We start from the raw sequence: 16,754 nt of genomic DNA on the forward strand, positions 1-16,754 counted from the left end.
TATCTCTTAACTTCTAATATATCACTAGAAATTGAGTGCACTATCCTCCCTGGTACAGTATTCATGTACAACATACAAATCTACAGACCTTTCTTTGACATATAACCTAATAGTGTTTCTCAAAGATGACTTAGAAAAGAGCGAAATTAAAATAATGTGAAACAACAACATTTTGAACAAATACAAAGACAGCATTATACTTCAACACAGAAGGGTACTCTTGCCTAAACATCACATTATGGATGTGCTGGATGAAATCATGTTGTCTCTTAGGCAAGGGTTATGTATCGTAAAATACCAGCTAAATAAAATGAGGCTTAGATGGCAGATAGCACTTCTTTAGTTTGAAGGAAATTACTCCAAACGAAAAATAAATTTGTCACATTAATTACCACACAGAAAGAGTATCACTGTTTCAAATAAAAACTATTAAAAGTTTTATATTTAAATTGATATTTTAGGTAGCTTTTGATATACAAATCAAGTATTTTTAATAACTTCATTCATTATGCATAAAAGATCAAGTATTAGGTCCCGATGTAGCAAAGCACTCTAGGAAGATGCAAGACTGGACCTGCTGAGTACTATTTACACTCTACAAGTAAACTTCTTATTATTGATGCTAAAGAATTAAACACACTATCAAACAGAAATAGGTAAGAAACGACAATAAATGTAATTTTTTACTGTCTGATTTTCTGCTAAAGTACTGTATCCCGCAGTACTGTTTAACCTTCTCCTATTTTACAGCATAAGGCTAGATTTCCTGAGCTTGAGGAAAAGTTTTTCAACATCCTAAGTGAACAAAAATTTATCTATCAAAACCAAATAGTTTGAAGATACAGCTTGAACTTCAATCTTCTCTTTAAGTAAGAACCCAGAATGCCATGCACCTACTTTTTGTGCCAGAGAAACAGAACTTTTTAGTGCATCAATTAACCACACTTTAAAAAGTGTTGTAGTCCTCTGCAATAACAGTCCCTATTACAATTAATATATTATTCTTCCCATATAATTAGTTGTACTGCCACACTAAGAATTTTGAGTCAGTCTTTTTCCATGTAAATGAATCATAATGCCTCAGTTGATTCAACTGTTACCAAAGTAAAACCTGACCCTCTGTATAAAAAATGTTATGTATATAATATATATTAAAAATACAGAAGAAATATTCTAAATAGAGCTGGAAAACATTCTTACCCCAGATTATTTTAAAACTCTGTGCATGAATTTTTCCTTTCACTGTGGGTTTTGAAGGTACCCCAGGTTTGTCTGGACAAGTAATGTATTCCACTGTCTCACTTGGACTGCTTTTCCCTTCTGAGTTATAAGCAATGACCTGCAAATATATATAAAATACAGTAAATGCACTGGGTAGTGGTATGCTATTCACTGTTTATGGTAAGGACAAATTAATTTATATTGTATAAATAGACAGAGACATAATAAATTACCACGAGAACGGAAGTTATTATATACATTCACTTTACATTTTCATTAGTTAGACAATCACTATACTGAAAATATAAATGCATGCGAATTGCCAGAAAAACCCAAATCCTTAAAGAAATCCCTCCCATCCTAATATAGCACGTTCTTTTACAGAAATACATTCAGAGATAAAAGAAGTGTTTATACGGGTAAGATGTATTAACAACAGCAAAGATTTTTTATAAACTTTTCAGTCCCAAGGATCATTACGGCAAAGGTTGTCATGAAAGGAATTACATTTGTTGAGGGTAAATTGTGTTTAACCAACCTGAGTACTTCCATGATGAAACAACTTGCTCAACAAATGGGGGAGAGCTGGGGACATCGTCTACCCTAATTTTAGTTTGATCTCCACAACATCTACATAGACAAGGTGGTTAAGATAGAACAGGTGGACCACAAGATGGGTGTAGAAAACCTGACATAATGCCAGGCTCAAAGGGTGTTGGTTAATGGTTTGAAGGCAAATTAGCAGCTGCTGATGAGTGGATTTCCTTAGCAGCCAATCTAAGGTCAGATTCTATTAATTATCTTTAGAAGTGATCTAGATGACAGGAGTGAGTGATACTCCCAGATTTGCATATAGCACCAAACTGGGAGAAGACAGATACATGCTGGAGGGAAGAGCCATCATACAGACTTTGACAGGCTGAAATATTGCATGAACAAGAACTGTATGAGCTCTGGACAAAGATACAGTCTTGCACCTGGGATCGAATAATCCCAGCACCAGTGCAGTCTGGGGTCTGACTGTAGCCAGTTTTTCTTTTTTCAGCTCTGCTGAGGACATTGGGATTTGAGTAGGAACAAGCCAAATGAATCAGCAAAGCATCTTGGCAGAAGCAAAACCAAATTGTTTCATGGGCTGCATCAGGAAGAATTTACCCAGCAGAACAAAGGATTTAATTATGTCACTTTACTCAGCACTTCTAAAACCATGCTTGGAATACTGTGTCCAGTTTTGGTCCTCCCAGTTCAAGAGACTGGGAAACTGGAAAGAGTTCAGAGGAGGGCCAGCATGATGATCAGAGGATTAGAGAACCTGACATTGGAAAGAAAGCTTTGTTTTATTCTGCCTGAGGAAAAAGAAGTTTTATTGGGAAGGATCTAATCACAGCCTTCTAATACCTAAGAGATAGTTACAGAAGAGATGAAGACATTGCTTCCAAAGGATCTCTAATGACAGGACAAGAGCCAACAGACACAAGGTGTGTTAGGGGAAATTCTAGCTGGAAATGAGAAAATAAATTTATTACCATTAGAAGAGACAGCCCAAAGAAGTAGTTGAATTGTCCTTGCTGGAAGTACCGAAATCTCAGCTCAACAGGGCTGGGACAGGGTTGAACTGCCTTAACTAAGGCCTGGCTTTCTACACAAATTTGACCCAGATGATCACCAGAAGTCCCTTTGAACCTAGACTTTTCTGTTACTCTAGGAAAACAAATTCTTGCTATTTTTTACTTTCTACTTTTTAGTTTAGTTAAAAGCTAAACCACCTAGGAAAAAAGAAAAAAGGTAAAAAGGCCTTTTCAGCTTTTAGATCTGTTTTAAAAATAAGCAAAATTGAAATGACAGCAGTGATGTTAGTACAGACTGAGAAGAGGAAATGCAAGCTAACATGTCCCTCAGACATTAAGTCTCCTGATAGAGTTTACAAGATTAATAATCATCTGGTTGTCTTTGTGCCCTTACAAATGAAGTTAAACAGGCAGTTAGCATTTACGTATTATAATAAGGTTTCGAATGGTTATAAACATTCTTTCAAAAGCCTTAAGGAATATTACTACTAATTAAGTCTTTCCCCTGTATAATAAAAATTAAAGACCTGATTAACATAGCATTTGTTTCTCCTTTATGCTCCGTGAATGAGTGAACAGAGACTTCTGTTTATTGTTTTGCTAATAAAAATAGGGTATAAACACTGGAGTTTGTTTTAATGAGAAACTTAGGATGTTTAAGTAACTATACATTTACTAGTAATGAGTATGATTAATGTGTAGTATTACTTTCAAAGGAAGAGTATGGACATGCCCTGCAAAAGCTAGTGTCAAGACAATTAGCTATTCTTTAGTACACATGTAGCCGTAATAGTGCTAGAAACATACTGTACTTCGAAATTATTTAAATACTAAGTTATGCAAAACCCCCAACAAAATTATATTCAGAAGTGCGAAATATCTGAAAAGGGGTACTTACATGCTTTAGTGTCAACTCAAATCAATCAACCCTTAAACTATTGCCATTCATATTGCAAAGAGAAGCTGTTCTTCAACAGTTCCCAATTCTTCCTTAAGAAATAGTATTTTAGGTGTATTGTGACAACAGCTATCAACATTTTTCACTTGCAGACAGATGAGGTTATTCTGACCTGCCTCAAGTTGCACCAGGGGAAGTTTAAACTGAACATTACAAAGAATTCCTTCACAGAAAGTGCAGTCAAGCATTGATTGGCAAGGCTGCCCGGGGAAGTGGTTGAGTCACCATCCCTGGAGGTATTTTAAAGATGTGCAAATATGTTGCTTAGGGGGATGGTTTAGTGCTGGGTTAAGAGTTGGACTTGATTTTACAGGTTTTTTCTAACCTAAATGATTCTGTGATTCATACTGTGGGACATGGAGCTTTGTTCCAAAGCCCAAGCAACTATTCAAGTGTGACACAGAATATAGAAAAGCTCAGGCTGGAAGGGACCCAGAAAGATCAACTGGTCCAACCTTTCAAGGCAAAGTGAACCTAGATGAGATTATTTAACATCCTCTTCAGTCATATCTTGAAATCATCCAGTGATAGGGACTCCACCACATTTCTGGGAAGTTGTTCTAGTGATTACTCTATCTCACTGTGGAAAATTTCTTTCCTATGCCAAGATGAAACCCCTTCCACTGCACCTTACACCTCTTGCCCCTTGTCATCTCCAGGTGGCTCCTTGTGAAAGGAGAACCTCCCTCCTCTCTGTAGTCAGGCTGAAAGTACTGGCAAAATGTGATGAGGTCCCTCTGAGCCTTCTCCAATGAGAAAATACGTAATTCCTTTAGACTTTCATTATAGGGCAAGCTCTCCAGCCCTTTCATAATTTTTATAATTTTTGTGACCTTTCTTTGGACCAACTCCCACTCTGTCTGTTTTTTGTGGATTGTGTGGTTTAGAACTGGACACAGTTCTCCAGGTGTGATCTGACACAAGCTGAATACAGGGAAGATCTCTTATCTCTGCTAGCAATGCCACTGCTGAGTCAGCCCATGATCCAGTTTGCCTGAAGGCTCCTTTCAGCAAGGCTGCTCCTAGCCTAGAGTGGGCTGCTTAGCTATTCCAGCCCAGGTGCAGAACTTGGCACGTCTTTGTTAAACTTCATACTGTTTTTGCTACCTCATCCTTCTAGCCTGTCCAGATGTTTCTCTAAGACAGTTCTGCCTTCTGATGTCTTCATCTGACCACTCTGTGTGGTGTCACCAGCAAACTTGGTGAGGGTGCTTTCAATCCCATCGTCAAGATCAGTTGTGAAAATGAACAGCATGGGGCCTCCTATCCCTAGGAGTTCCTAATTCAGATAGGCTGCCAGCCTGACTAGAAACCATTGATCACTACCCTCTGAGTGGGACCTGTTGGTCAGTTTTTTACTTATCTCACATACTACCTATACACTTTGTGTCCTGCCAGTTTGACCAGGGAGAAGGCTGTGGAAAGCTGCTGAATGCTTACTGAAGTTCAGGTAGAGAACATCCACTGATCTCCTTGGACCAAATGGAAGTGTTACCTTGATGTAGGATGTAATCAGGGTAGTCAGCCATATTTTTGGTGTAGGCTATTCCCAACTGCCTGCTTTGTTTGGCTTGTAGTACTTCCTAGGAAGACCTTTCCAGGGACCGAAGTAAGATTAATGGGCCTGTAGTTCCCTGGGTCCTCTTTTGGGCCCCTCTTGTAGATGGGGGGTTTTGCATTTGCCCTCTTCCAGATGCCAGGGATATCCCTTGAGCTGCATCATTTTTCGAATGTTATAGATGGGGGTCTTGCAGCAATGTCAGCTACTTCTCTTAACATCCAGAAGTGGACTGAGCCCTTCCAAGAGACCAAACCCGAGACTTGTCACAGATAGCTTATCCTGTGATCTGGGCTCCAGTTATACTGGTAAGGCTGAGGCAAAGAACGTATTGAGAACCTCTGCTTTACTGGCATTATTAGTAACTTGCCCCTTTGCCCTGTATGTAGGAAAGGCCTCTGTGTGTCTTCCCTGTGCTGAAGAAGCATTTTATGTCATTTTTGTTATCTTTGCCCAATTACAATTCTAGTTGATCCTAAGCTTCCCTGACTTCAACTCTGCTTGTCCTGGCAAATTTCTTGTAGCCCTTGATGGCTATTTGATCACCTTCGCACGGCCAGTATACTTCTTTCTACCTTTTAACCACACCTAAAAGCCCATAGTTAGGCCAGACTTCCTCCTGAACTGAAAGTTCAGCCCTCAAGCTTATTAGAACCATCAAGCTTATCAGCACCAATGTAATATGGATGACTTACTTACAATTTTTTTTTTTTAATCAAGGCTGCTCCTTACCCTAACACCTTCATTGTGTTTACTATCATAGAACCCATAGCTACACTAAGTAATATCAACCAAATATATCATATATTTGTATATGAAACAAATATAAATAAAAAACCCAAAATAGCCAAATAATCAGCCAAAAAATCCCCTCCTGGAGGTTAAAAACATGCGCTTATGACTTGGAATTTCAAGATACCTGCAACTGTGTTATACTCTTGCAGAGATTCTTATTGCTTCTGCAGAAACAATAATGCACGTGTGCAGCTGACAGTTTTAAGAGACTGAAACTGTAAGAAACTGGCATCAAATTCAGTTTTCGTTAAAAATGGCCCTCCCCACTTCTAAGTCAATCTCAAACTAGTCTGGTGCCCAAACATATGAAAAAAATCTTACCCTAAATTTATATTTTGTACTACGCCTCAAATTCTTCACCGTGTAGGTAAGATCATCACCATCGTATTTTGGCTTGAAACCATATCCCTGCAGAATTAAATAGGATTATTTGAAACATTATCTTTGCAGACCAGAGGATCTAACATACTTCATACAAATAAATTAATATTTCAAACTCTAATTATTATGCTTCTCTGACAAAGTAATAAGCACCTTCATTGTGTAAACACATTTTTTAAAGAGGTGTGAATTCATTAACCATTTTCCAGTCAGGAGAGGGGAAAAGATCAGTAAGAAAGACATATACAGTGTCACTGGAAATTTTACCTAATACTTTCAAAGGGTAGAACAGTACTGATTTTAAAACAAATGTTGTTAGTCTGAAATGACATCTAGAGGGACCACACTTCATGATGCAATTGCTTTGATCCAGCTCTTATAGGCTTAACTTGCACACACAAATTCACAAAGTTATAAACAGTTTAAAAGACTTTGCAGAAATGGGACTTAATAACACTTAGCACAATTAAAAGAAGAAATCTAGGTGGCTTGGTCACAGCAATGACAAGTCATTAGCTAAATTTCAGAAAATACAATTCCTTGTAGAATATTCTAGCAAAAATAGTCATTGCTACACTAATAAAATAATGTATCAAACATATTGAGAATAAGTATTCTAAACTTACTGAGTTCTCATCCTCCATCTCTAATATATATGAGATTCCTTCATCTGATGGTGTTCCTGAGGGTTTTGTCCACTGAAGGGATAACCATGTAACTCCAGCATTAATCAACAAAGGACTTGCTGGTGTGGTTGGGGCAGTGCCTGAGGTATGATACAGGACTTCTTCACTAAAATCACTGTTTAAAACAGACAATATGTAAACTAACTAGACACAATAATTAATAGCTAAAACCCGAAATTCTTACTAAACACAGCTATGACAGTTTCTTGGAGATATGCACAATGGGAAATTGCAAGCTGTTACACGCAAACAACTTCACTTGCCCATGAGTCTGTCAGTAACAAAATATCTGAACGAGGTTAACATGTTCATAATTGAAAGACTCCTTTGTATTATATAATTACAATGTTTTGCTAACCGAAACATTTTGTTTTTCCGTATTTACTCGGTATTCTGAAACACTAAAGCTCTATTTGCAATAATAAATTAATACCACAGCGTCCTTCCTTTTCAAAGTGAAAACATGAAGGCAAAACACATTTATGGCAAGACCTAAAAACAAAGTTTACTAATGTGTTCTGAGCTTACTTTAAAGTACTGGTTTCTGTAGAGATTCAGAAAATAATAGGACAGTCTCATTCCATGGCGAGCTACTTTAGGAGTTGAAAAAATGAAAGTCTTATTACAGAAAAAGAAGTAGGGTGTATACCAGTGAATCCCCTAACACAACTGTTATCCTTATCTGATTTAGATTAGACACACCTTGTGGTGAAAATACAAACAAATTACATATAAAGAGCTACTGTGAAACAGAGGGATGCAAAAGTTAGTGAACAGGTACTGTGCTTGCACAGATAGTCTGACATGCATCCAGCTAGACTATAAAGCCCCACCCACTCTCAGCTGGCTTTGCTGCTTTACATCAGATCTGAAGAATCAATTACAAGCCTAAAGCTAGTCTATTTTTAACCATATGAAACTAATGTCAAAGATGTAATATTAACCTAAAAGCTAAGGATTACCTAAGTGAGCATCAGCAAGCCCTGAAAATAAAATCCTCTGTATAGCTTAAACAAAGATACCAGTTAAATATCTCATGTCTTTTGAACCTGACTTCCCTGAGAAATCTCAATAAAAAGATAACTCAATTTCACTTTCTCTCTTACTCAACCTATATTATAGTGATGCACGTTATAAATTTTAGTCTGCACTGAGGTACTTTTGGCATTTAAGGGAAAAATCTTAGACAACACATTATCAAGAGTATTGATAGCACAGAAAACAGTCTGTGAGGACTGTCAAAGAGACGTGAAGCAAGAAGGGAAAAAAGTAAAAAACAAAAGGAGACTTCCAAATTTGTGGGAATAATAATTTTTTTTCTTGAAAGAAGTCACAAGCAAGAAAATTTCTGGAATGGAGATTAAGTGGTACCTACAATATATTTACTAAAAAACAATCAGCATTTTGTAGGCAGCCTAAAGAAAGCATGAAGAAAGGTTAGATACAAGTAGTATGTCTACCTCTTTTCAAAACTAACTATTGAAGGAGTCACCTTACAAGTAGATAAAGTAAAAAAACCCCACATCTTAAAAAGATTTAATCTCTAAACTTGCTTGAACCACTTCAAAATACACTGAAAAAACCTAAGAGTTCCAGTCCTAGCCATATTTGAATGGCTATTAAACAATTCCCACAGAAGTACAGTACTATCTATTTTTGAAAATAGATTTTATTTTTCCAGTTTTCTTTAACCACTGTTTTATGGTCATGTTTCACTGTTAGAATTAAATTTAAAAATTAGTAACTCATAGATAAAATATCTGTTCTTGTTGGTAAAATTATTTAGACAAAATTCTGTCTCCAGATGCCTAATGTTGTCAACATTTTTCATAAGGGATAAACAGGCACTCTACACTAATAAATATTATTTCAAGAGACTTCTTAATTAAATAATACCATAAAGACAATAAAGCACATCTTCACAAGACTATGAAATATTGATTTAAAAATCTATTCAGTGTGATTAGTTTAAGAAGGGTACTTAACTGACCAGTGTCTTCAAAGCTTATGCTGGAGGAATCTGTAATATATGCAGCTATTCCTAGAGGGCTACATTTACACTCAGGTGTAGAAGGGGAACAGGAAGAGAGCTCAGGCACTGCACCCTGCTTAACTGCCAGCTCCCTCCCTGTCTTTATTTTTAACAGTTCCAACTGAATCTCATCAAGACAAAGTACAGGAGCAACTCAAGAGAATAATTAATTCCAGGAACATCATCCAGAAGGCAGTAATGTAATAAAGGCTATTGGAGCACACCAAAAGTCATTCTAGTCCACTGCAATGTCCTCTGACAGCAGCACAAAGCAGCTGCTTAAGGAAAGACATAGGAACAGGCACTTTTTGCAATGCATTCCCTGAGTACTCTCCAAAGCCTCCCAACACATCATCTCCTGAGCCAGCTGTGTTTTTCACATACTTAATAGTCTGCAGAAGATTCCTTCTGCCCGGCATGGATTATGACCCTGGGTCTGGCTCCCTACTCTTTCCATTGTTCTTCAACACTGGCCAAGCAGGAACTGTTGCTTCAAACACATCCTTCTGCCAGATAAAGGACACACAACACATCCTCTCTACTTCATGCTATAAAAATACCACTTTAGCGAGCTGCAGCACAGTGTTCCTAATATTTGAATTAAAAAAAACCAAAAAAACAAAAAAAACAAACAAACAGAAGAAGCAATTTTATGCTGATTGTGAGGGAAACTATTTCTATGTCCCATGGGACCTCAAGGTCCAAGTACCACTAGGTAGCATGGACACCAGGAGTCTGCTGTAGAGGAGATGAGCTCTGGTAGTGTGATTGTTAGCCAGGTGCATCTGCTTTGCCTGATGACCAAGAAGCACACTTAAGAACTAAAGCACCCAGTAATGCAAGTGTAACTCCACAAAACATTTTTTTCCAAGTTCTTACTTATATTCTCCACTGAAGTCACATGTCATTCATTCAAAAATTCAAAACAAAGTTTGGTGCTCTTTAGCATCTGAAAAGTAGTAATTAAAAGCATGAACCACATATCCTAAGCATTTATAATAAGCTCTAGAACTTCCAAAGAATTAATTGATATGGTAATGTCATATTCTGTTTACTTCCCAGGGTAACAGGAGACTAAGAGACACCTTAGATGAAGGGACAATATCCCAGCACACAGGCTACCTGCAAAAAGAATAATCCAATCACATGCTGTGAGTTGACTAAGCAGTTGGACTAGATGATTACTGCAGGTACCTTACAACTGAAATATATATTCTATATTCCGTTTCAGACCATTTGGACAAAAGACCTTTTTCTTTAAATGCCACCACATGTTCTTCCTAGAGTAGCACACGCATGCATATGCATTCCATATTTATGTATGTAAGAGTATTTACCTCATTCCCATGTCATTTTTGGCTGCTAGCCTAAAGGTGTACCCCATTGCTGGTGATAGTTTAGTGATCCTGTACTGCTTCTGTTGACCGTAATAACACTGGCAAAACTCTCCATTTCCTTTTCCCTAAAAAGTAATAAGTTAATCATATTATTCACCTTATTACATATGCATCCAATCAATTTAAGTACACACAAACATGAAGTAAATCCTTTTTGAAATTAAACACAACTCAAGAATCTCCATATGGTGAGACATAGCATACGAAACTTTATATTCAATTAGCAGCTTTTTTCCTTCCTTTCCATTTCCCAGTTCCTTGGGGCTGAAAGAATAAAAGCCATGAAGATCCTGCAGCTCTGCCATCTCAGGATAGCTGTCCAGGTAGAGACTGCAAGATTGTTGCAGGGCTATAGTTGATCCACCCACTTACTAAAAAAGCAAGACTTTTACAGGAAAATGACCCTTCCGTGTCAGCTCTTGAACACAGTATTGGACTAAAGTGAAAAAGCCACTATTAAGAGTGGCAGAATCATGCAAGATTAAGATCCTTTTATGTTATATCCCCCTAGAAAAAAACTGAGCAGTAACTATAGTAATTGTTTCAGGAATTATGTATTTGTCCCACGCCTCTAGGCAGAAATCTATATTTTCACACAGCTTGACGTGCACAGTCACATACAGCTACTTAAAAAAATAGAAGACTAAAAATACAATAGAATAACTTGCTTACTTCGTCCCATTCTAAAAGGTAACTGTGGATTTTGGAACCATTATCACAAGATGCCTGTAACAGGAAAACAAGAAAATTAGAATTCTAACTAGATACAAGACCACTTAAAACCATGAGAAGAACAGTGGAAGACAAATAATGCTCCCCTTAAATTAATGTTTCACTTGCCAAGACAGTCCTAGTTCAGTCGCCATACAATAAATGCTTGTCTCATGTTTATGGGTTTTTTTCCAATTTAGTCCTTGAAATGCATTGGGTACTGAACTCAGTAATTTTACCTTGAAAGACTCCTTGCTTTTCTGTGAATCCTCCTCTTTTTACTCAAGCCCACATTTAACCCAGTAAATCTATTTCCAGTCAAGGAACTATGACTGAAATGAGTAGGTTTGACAAAAATTTTCAGTTTCAATGCACTGGTATTTTATTGGTAAATCTGTAACAATTCTGAAGAGTTTAAAATATTTATTTTAGAGGCTGTGAAGCAATCCTTACCTTCCACTGAAGAGTAAGAGAATTTTTGGTCCGATTAGTTATCCTGGGCAGATTTGGAGTATCAGGTTCACAACTCGCTGTGGTAAAACTCTCTGCTTCTGAAGGGCATCCCTTTACACAGTTGCATTCTACTTGGACTCTAAAGTGAAAAAGAGTCAATAACATTTTGCTTCAAAATCTGTATAGTTTCCAAAGAAAACCAAGCATTTGGAATTAAGCTGCTGCCTTGCTACTTCATTATTAAAATATCACTATTATAAATAAATAACTGGGAGAAACATCTCAGTCAAGAGAAGCAATACGGAAGAAAAGAGTCCTTTACTTCGGATGTACATCATTACCATCAGTTGGCTTTAGTCTCACAATTATATTTGAAATATATCTATTATTAGCTGTACTTTGGGTGGAAAATAATGGTAGTATTTGGCAGGCTCACTATCTCTTGTAGAGATACAAACTTTTATTAGGGTGACCCTTATGTTCCATGAATTTTCAACTTCAGCCTTGTTGGGTAAAATACATAAATGATACTAAAAATAGGAACAAAAATCACATGTAAACACTTTCATACGAAAGAGATTAGAGCCAACTTACCATTCATCCTTCTCCTGACCTTGTGTTCCAGGAAATACAGGGCCTCAAATTAAATGAGGGCTGTGATAAGAACAGACCAACGCTCTTTTGCTGTCAGTTTGACAGCCAGAACAATACTCTAGAAAACAGCTCTGGGAGCTGACCCTTCACACCAAGAGCTGGGAACTTAGCTCTCCCACATGAGCAAATGTCAAAAAGGCTGTTGTACAACGCAAATCCTATCCTAAACCCGATGTGGAAGGAGACAGAACATTGTTAACTGGGACCCATACTCTGACACACTTCTGTTCCCTTTATTTCCCCTACCAGCTGCCTCTAAATTCCTTCCCTTGGTCAGTACACACAGCCACGAGAGGCAGGGCATTCAGTAATGTCTAAGAAGGTACTCTACATTTGCCATTACCTCCTGAAAAGGCACTTCTTTTAAGGAGGCCTTCATAATGTTATTTATTTGTAAACTGCTGTATTCACACTATTTCTTTCAAACCCAAGAATCACAGAGTAGTTTGGGTTGGAAGAGACCTTTAAAGGTCAACTTGTCCAAACTCCCCTGCAATAAACAGAGACATCTTCAACTAGATCAGGCTGCTTAGAGCCCTGCCCAACTTCTCCCTGAATGGTTTCCAGGGATAGGGCATCCATCACCTCTCTGGGCAAGCTGTTCCACTGTTTCACCACCTTCAGTGCAAAAAATTTCTTCCATATAGCTAGTCTAAATCTACCCTCTTTTAGTTTGAAACCATTATCTCCTGTCCTGTCACAACAGACCCTACTAAAAAGTCTGTCTCCATCTTTCTTACAGGCCCTCTTTAAGTACTGAGTTTTCTTCAGGCTGAACAACTTCTGTGGCCCTCCTCTAGAGCTACTCTAACAGGTCACCATCCTTCTCATGCTGGGCATCCCGGAGCTGGACACAGCACTCCGGGTGAGGTCTCACCAGAGCAGAGCAGAAGAGCAGAACCACCTCCCTCACCCTGCTGGCCACGCTGCTTTTGATGCTGCCCAGGACACAGTTGGCTTTTTGGGCTGCAAGTGCACATTGTCAGGTCATACCTGGCTCTCCATCCACCAGGACTACCACATCCTTCTTGGCAGGGCTGCTCTCAAACCCTTCATCCTGAAGCCTGTGATGGTACCAGGGCTGCCCCAACCCAAGGGCAGCACCTTGCACTTGGCCTTGTTGAACCTCATGAAGTTCCCATAGCCTCACTGCTCAAGCTTGTCTAGGTCCCTCTGGATGGCATCCTGTCCTTCAGGTGTGTCAACTGCACCACTTGGTGGTTGACACTTCAACTGCTTGGTGTTTTCTGCTGGAAGCTCACTCAATCTCACTGTCTATGTCACTGATGAAGATATTTGACAGTACCGGTCCAAGATGAGTCCCTGTGGGACACCACTAGTCACTAATCTCCATCTGGATGTTGGCCCATTGACCACTATTCTGTGAGCGTGACCATCCAACCAATTCCTCATCCACCAAGAAGGATACCGTGGGGGACTACCTCAAAGGTCTTGCAGAAATCCAGATAGCTAACAACTGCAGTCCTCTTGTCCACTGACACAAGTCACTTGATCATAGGCCACTTGGTTCTCCAGGCAGGACTTGTCCTTGGTGAAGCTGTGCTGGCTGTCCCGAATCACCTCCTTGTTCTTCAGGCACCTTAGCATGGCTTTTAGAAGGATCTGTTACATGATCTTCCCAGGCACAGAAGTGAGGCTGACAGGTTGGTAGCTCCCACAGTCTTCCTTCCTACCCTTTAAAAAAATGAGGGCAGTGTTTTCCTTTTTCCGGTCACACGGGACTTCACCTGGTTGCCATGACTTCTCAAATATGACGGAGAGTGCTTTGGCAACTACATTAGCTAATTCCCTCAGGACTCTGGGATGAATCTCATCAGATGCAGATTGACGTACAGGTTCCTCAGGTGGTTTCAAACCTGTTCTCTTCTCACTGTGGGAGTGACTTTCCTCCCTCAGTCGATATCCTACTATTCATCCACTGGAGAGGTGTGAGAAGAGAGGTTGCCAGTGAAGACTAAGGCAAAAAGGTTGTTGAGTACCTCAGCATCTTCCTCATCCATAGCTACCAGTTTGCCAGTTGTGTGCATTTGGGAGGATACGCTTTCTCTGACCTTTGTTTCTGGCTGACAAAGCTACAGAAGCCTTTAGTCCTTGCATCCCTTGCCAAGTTCGGTTCCAGATGACCCTCTAATATTTTAAAAAAAGAGGGAGAACAACACCTAACCACATTTCCCCAATCCTATGCTATTTCTTCTGACCTACTGAAGTAGTCAGTTCTGCTAGAAGGGTGGAATTACACTGAGCTGGGGGCACATTTTGTCATGCATATGGGGTCAGGTTCACTGATCTACTAGAGCAAAGCAAAAGCAGCATAATATGACCTTCAGGGGGCCAAGCAGGGAGCATCTTCCAGGACAAGGTACTTCCCTCTGCTGCTTGCGGAAAATTGAAAAGTGGCATTTGTGCCTGGCTCCAATAACAGAAAAAGGTCATCTGTGCTGGCGTAAAGATAAGAGCATGAATGTAGGATGAATATGCACCAATCTTGTCTTATGTTGTCCAAACTGGACTGAGTGGTCAGCTAAGTCAAGAATCTTGATTTGTGACTCAAAAGAGGGTGAGAAGTGGTTAGACCACCTCGGAAGATGCAAATACACAATGAAGCTTTTAAAACATTTCCACTGAATTTTATGAAGAGAAAGCGAGATACTCACTTTGCATGGTAATCTGTTGCTGGCCTGAGATCATTTACAGTAACTTTATTTTCTTCTCCACTGGAAAGAGATACAAACTTGTTTTAAAGACTGTTTCAGAATCCTATACATTTATAAAAAAAGATAAGTATCATCTAACTCAACACACCTTCCATGAAATGTATTTGCTAAGAGTTTGTCTTTTGGTAAATACAGTAACGCATAAATGCATTTATCTCTGAATTTTAGAGGCTTCTTCTGTTATTCCTGTTCTTTTGCCCTGGTGGTTTTGGGGAATTTGTTTGCTGCTTTCTAAAGAGTAGCAATTATTTTCTTCTTTACTTAGTAAGACAAGCTGCACGTGTATGCATGTATGTTATTGTTCAAAAATCATTGTACATCGTCCAGTACACTGAAGTACTGGAGCCTACAGCAGCTCGATTCAGCCTTGCAAAAACTGTTATCTAAAACTGTACCTGACTGCACATACCTACTTGTTAGAGCCTAGGAAACAGAAAAGGCATCAAAACATCTATTAGTCTGCTTTTGCTGGCATCACCTTATCTTAGCAAAGGTCATTTCTCTGCCTCTAGTTTCTTGGATAGGGATACTCAACTTGTAATTACATGAAATCCATGGAAGGTGACTAAGATAAACTAGCTAGATACAAAGGTTTATAACTATTAGAGAACTCTATACCCTTAATTCTATATTTTACTGTCATACTTCTCCAAATTGCAGAAAACTGTCTGAAAACCACTGTGTAAAGAACGAAACAATTGAAGAGTTTTGTTTGCTTTGCTGCTGCTGTGAGTTGTGTTCTGTGCGAATTTGTTTATTTTTTTTTCATATCATAAGAGGGTCTCTTATCAAGATCAATTTTAGTGAAGGCAGGGATAACCTTACTGGGAGGAGGAGCATGTGCTGACATAAAAAGTAATAAATACAATTTATTTTTCTCACTACTTTTATGTCTCACTGTTTGAGAGCTCATGGTGTCTAGTGCAGCTGGTTGAAACACAGCAAAAGTGATATTAAATATGTAATTATTAATTATATGATATTAAAATATGTAGAGAACAAAATCTTTACATTCCAGTTGATGGCAGAGACTTCAGTAATAAAATGAGACTAATCCTACCAAAAAAAAGGTAGATAATTTCAAAACAAAATTTACACAAAACTGCTAATCATTTAACATTCTGGAAAACGAGACTAACACTATCTATAACAAGCAGATTTTTAATGAGATTTTAAGCCACATATTTCAATGCAGCAGTGACTAAATAAAAATAGCCAACACCTACATGTACACAGTTTTATACTTTCCATCTTTTCCAGTACTTGAAATCATCACTTCATAAGTATAAACCTCTGGTATGTCATTCTTGTCTGTGACTTCTCCGGTGTCACTGGATGGAGGGGACCACATCAGCAATGCTGTTCTTGCCTGAATATCTGATACCTGTAGAAACACAGGGTTTTGAGATCTCTGCCATTTAAATGCTATTGTATGTAAATGTTACTTTGCCACAAAGGATCAAAGAAGAGAAAGGAAAATCATGCACCATTAGCAAATCAGAGTATTTATACTGATATGCTAGCAACTAACTAGTTCTTAGATGAAAACAGGTTGGAAATGCAAGGAATGCCACGGGAACAACGCAATGCCAGGCAGGGGGCTGA

At 38.5% G+C, this 16,754-nt stretch overlaps 1 protein-coding gene across 4 annotated transcripts in view; it reads right to left on the reverse strand.

Annotated features, from left to right (window-relative positions):
- Window positions 1-16,754, reverse strand: part of FNDC3A (fibronectin type III domain containing 3A) — a 111,874-nt gene that overhangs the window by 17,007 nt on the left and 78,113 nt on the right. For all 4 annotated transcript variants that reach the window (XM_066176153.1, XM_066176152.1, XM_066176154.1 and 1 more), the window contains 8 exons: window positions 16,376-16,533; window positions 15,090-15,149; window positions 11,761-11,899; window positions 11,269-11,322; window positions 10,537-10,661; window positions 7,108-7,282; window positions 6,422-6,508; window positions 1,201-1,339 (listed from right to left, as the gene is read on the reverse strand). In XM_066176153.1, the coding sequence (XP_066032250.1) occupies window positions 1,201-1,339; window positions 6,422-6,508; window positions 7,108-7,282; window positions 10,537-10,661; window positions 11,269-11,322; window positions 11,761-11,899; window positions 15,090-15,149; window positions 16,376-16,533 (937 nt within the window). The remainder of the gene's footprint in view (window positions 1-1,200; window positions 1,340-6,421; window positions 6,509-7,107; window positions 7,283-10,536; window positions 10,662-11,268; window positions 11,323-11,760; window positions 11,900-15,089; window positions 15,150-16,375; window positions 16,534-16,754) is intronic.

The sequence above is a fragment of the Chamaea fasciata genome, unplaced genomic scaffold (genome assembly GCF_029207755.1).
Source record: "Chamaea fasciata isolate MVZ Bird 193981 ecotype frontalis unplaced genomic scaffold, bChaFas1.0.hap1 SCAF_2, whole genome shotgun sequence".
Lineage (NCBI taxonomy): Eukaryota > Metazoa > Chordata > Aves > Passeriformes > Sylviidae > Chamaea > Chamaea fasciata.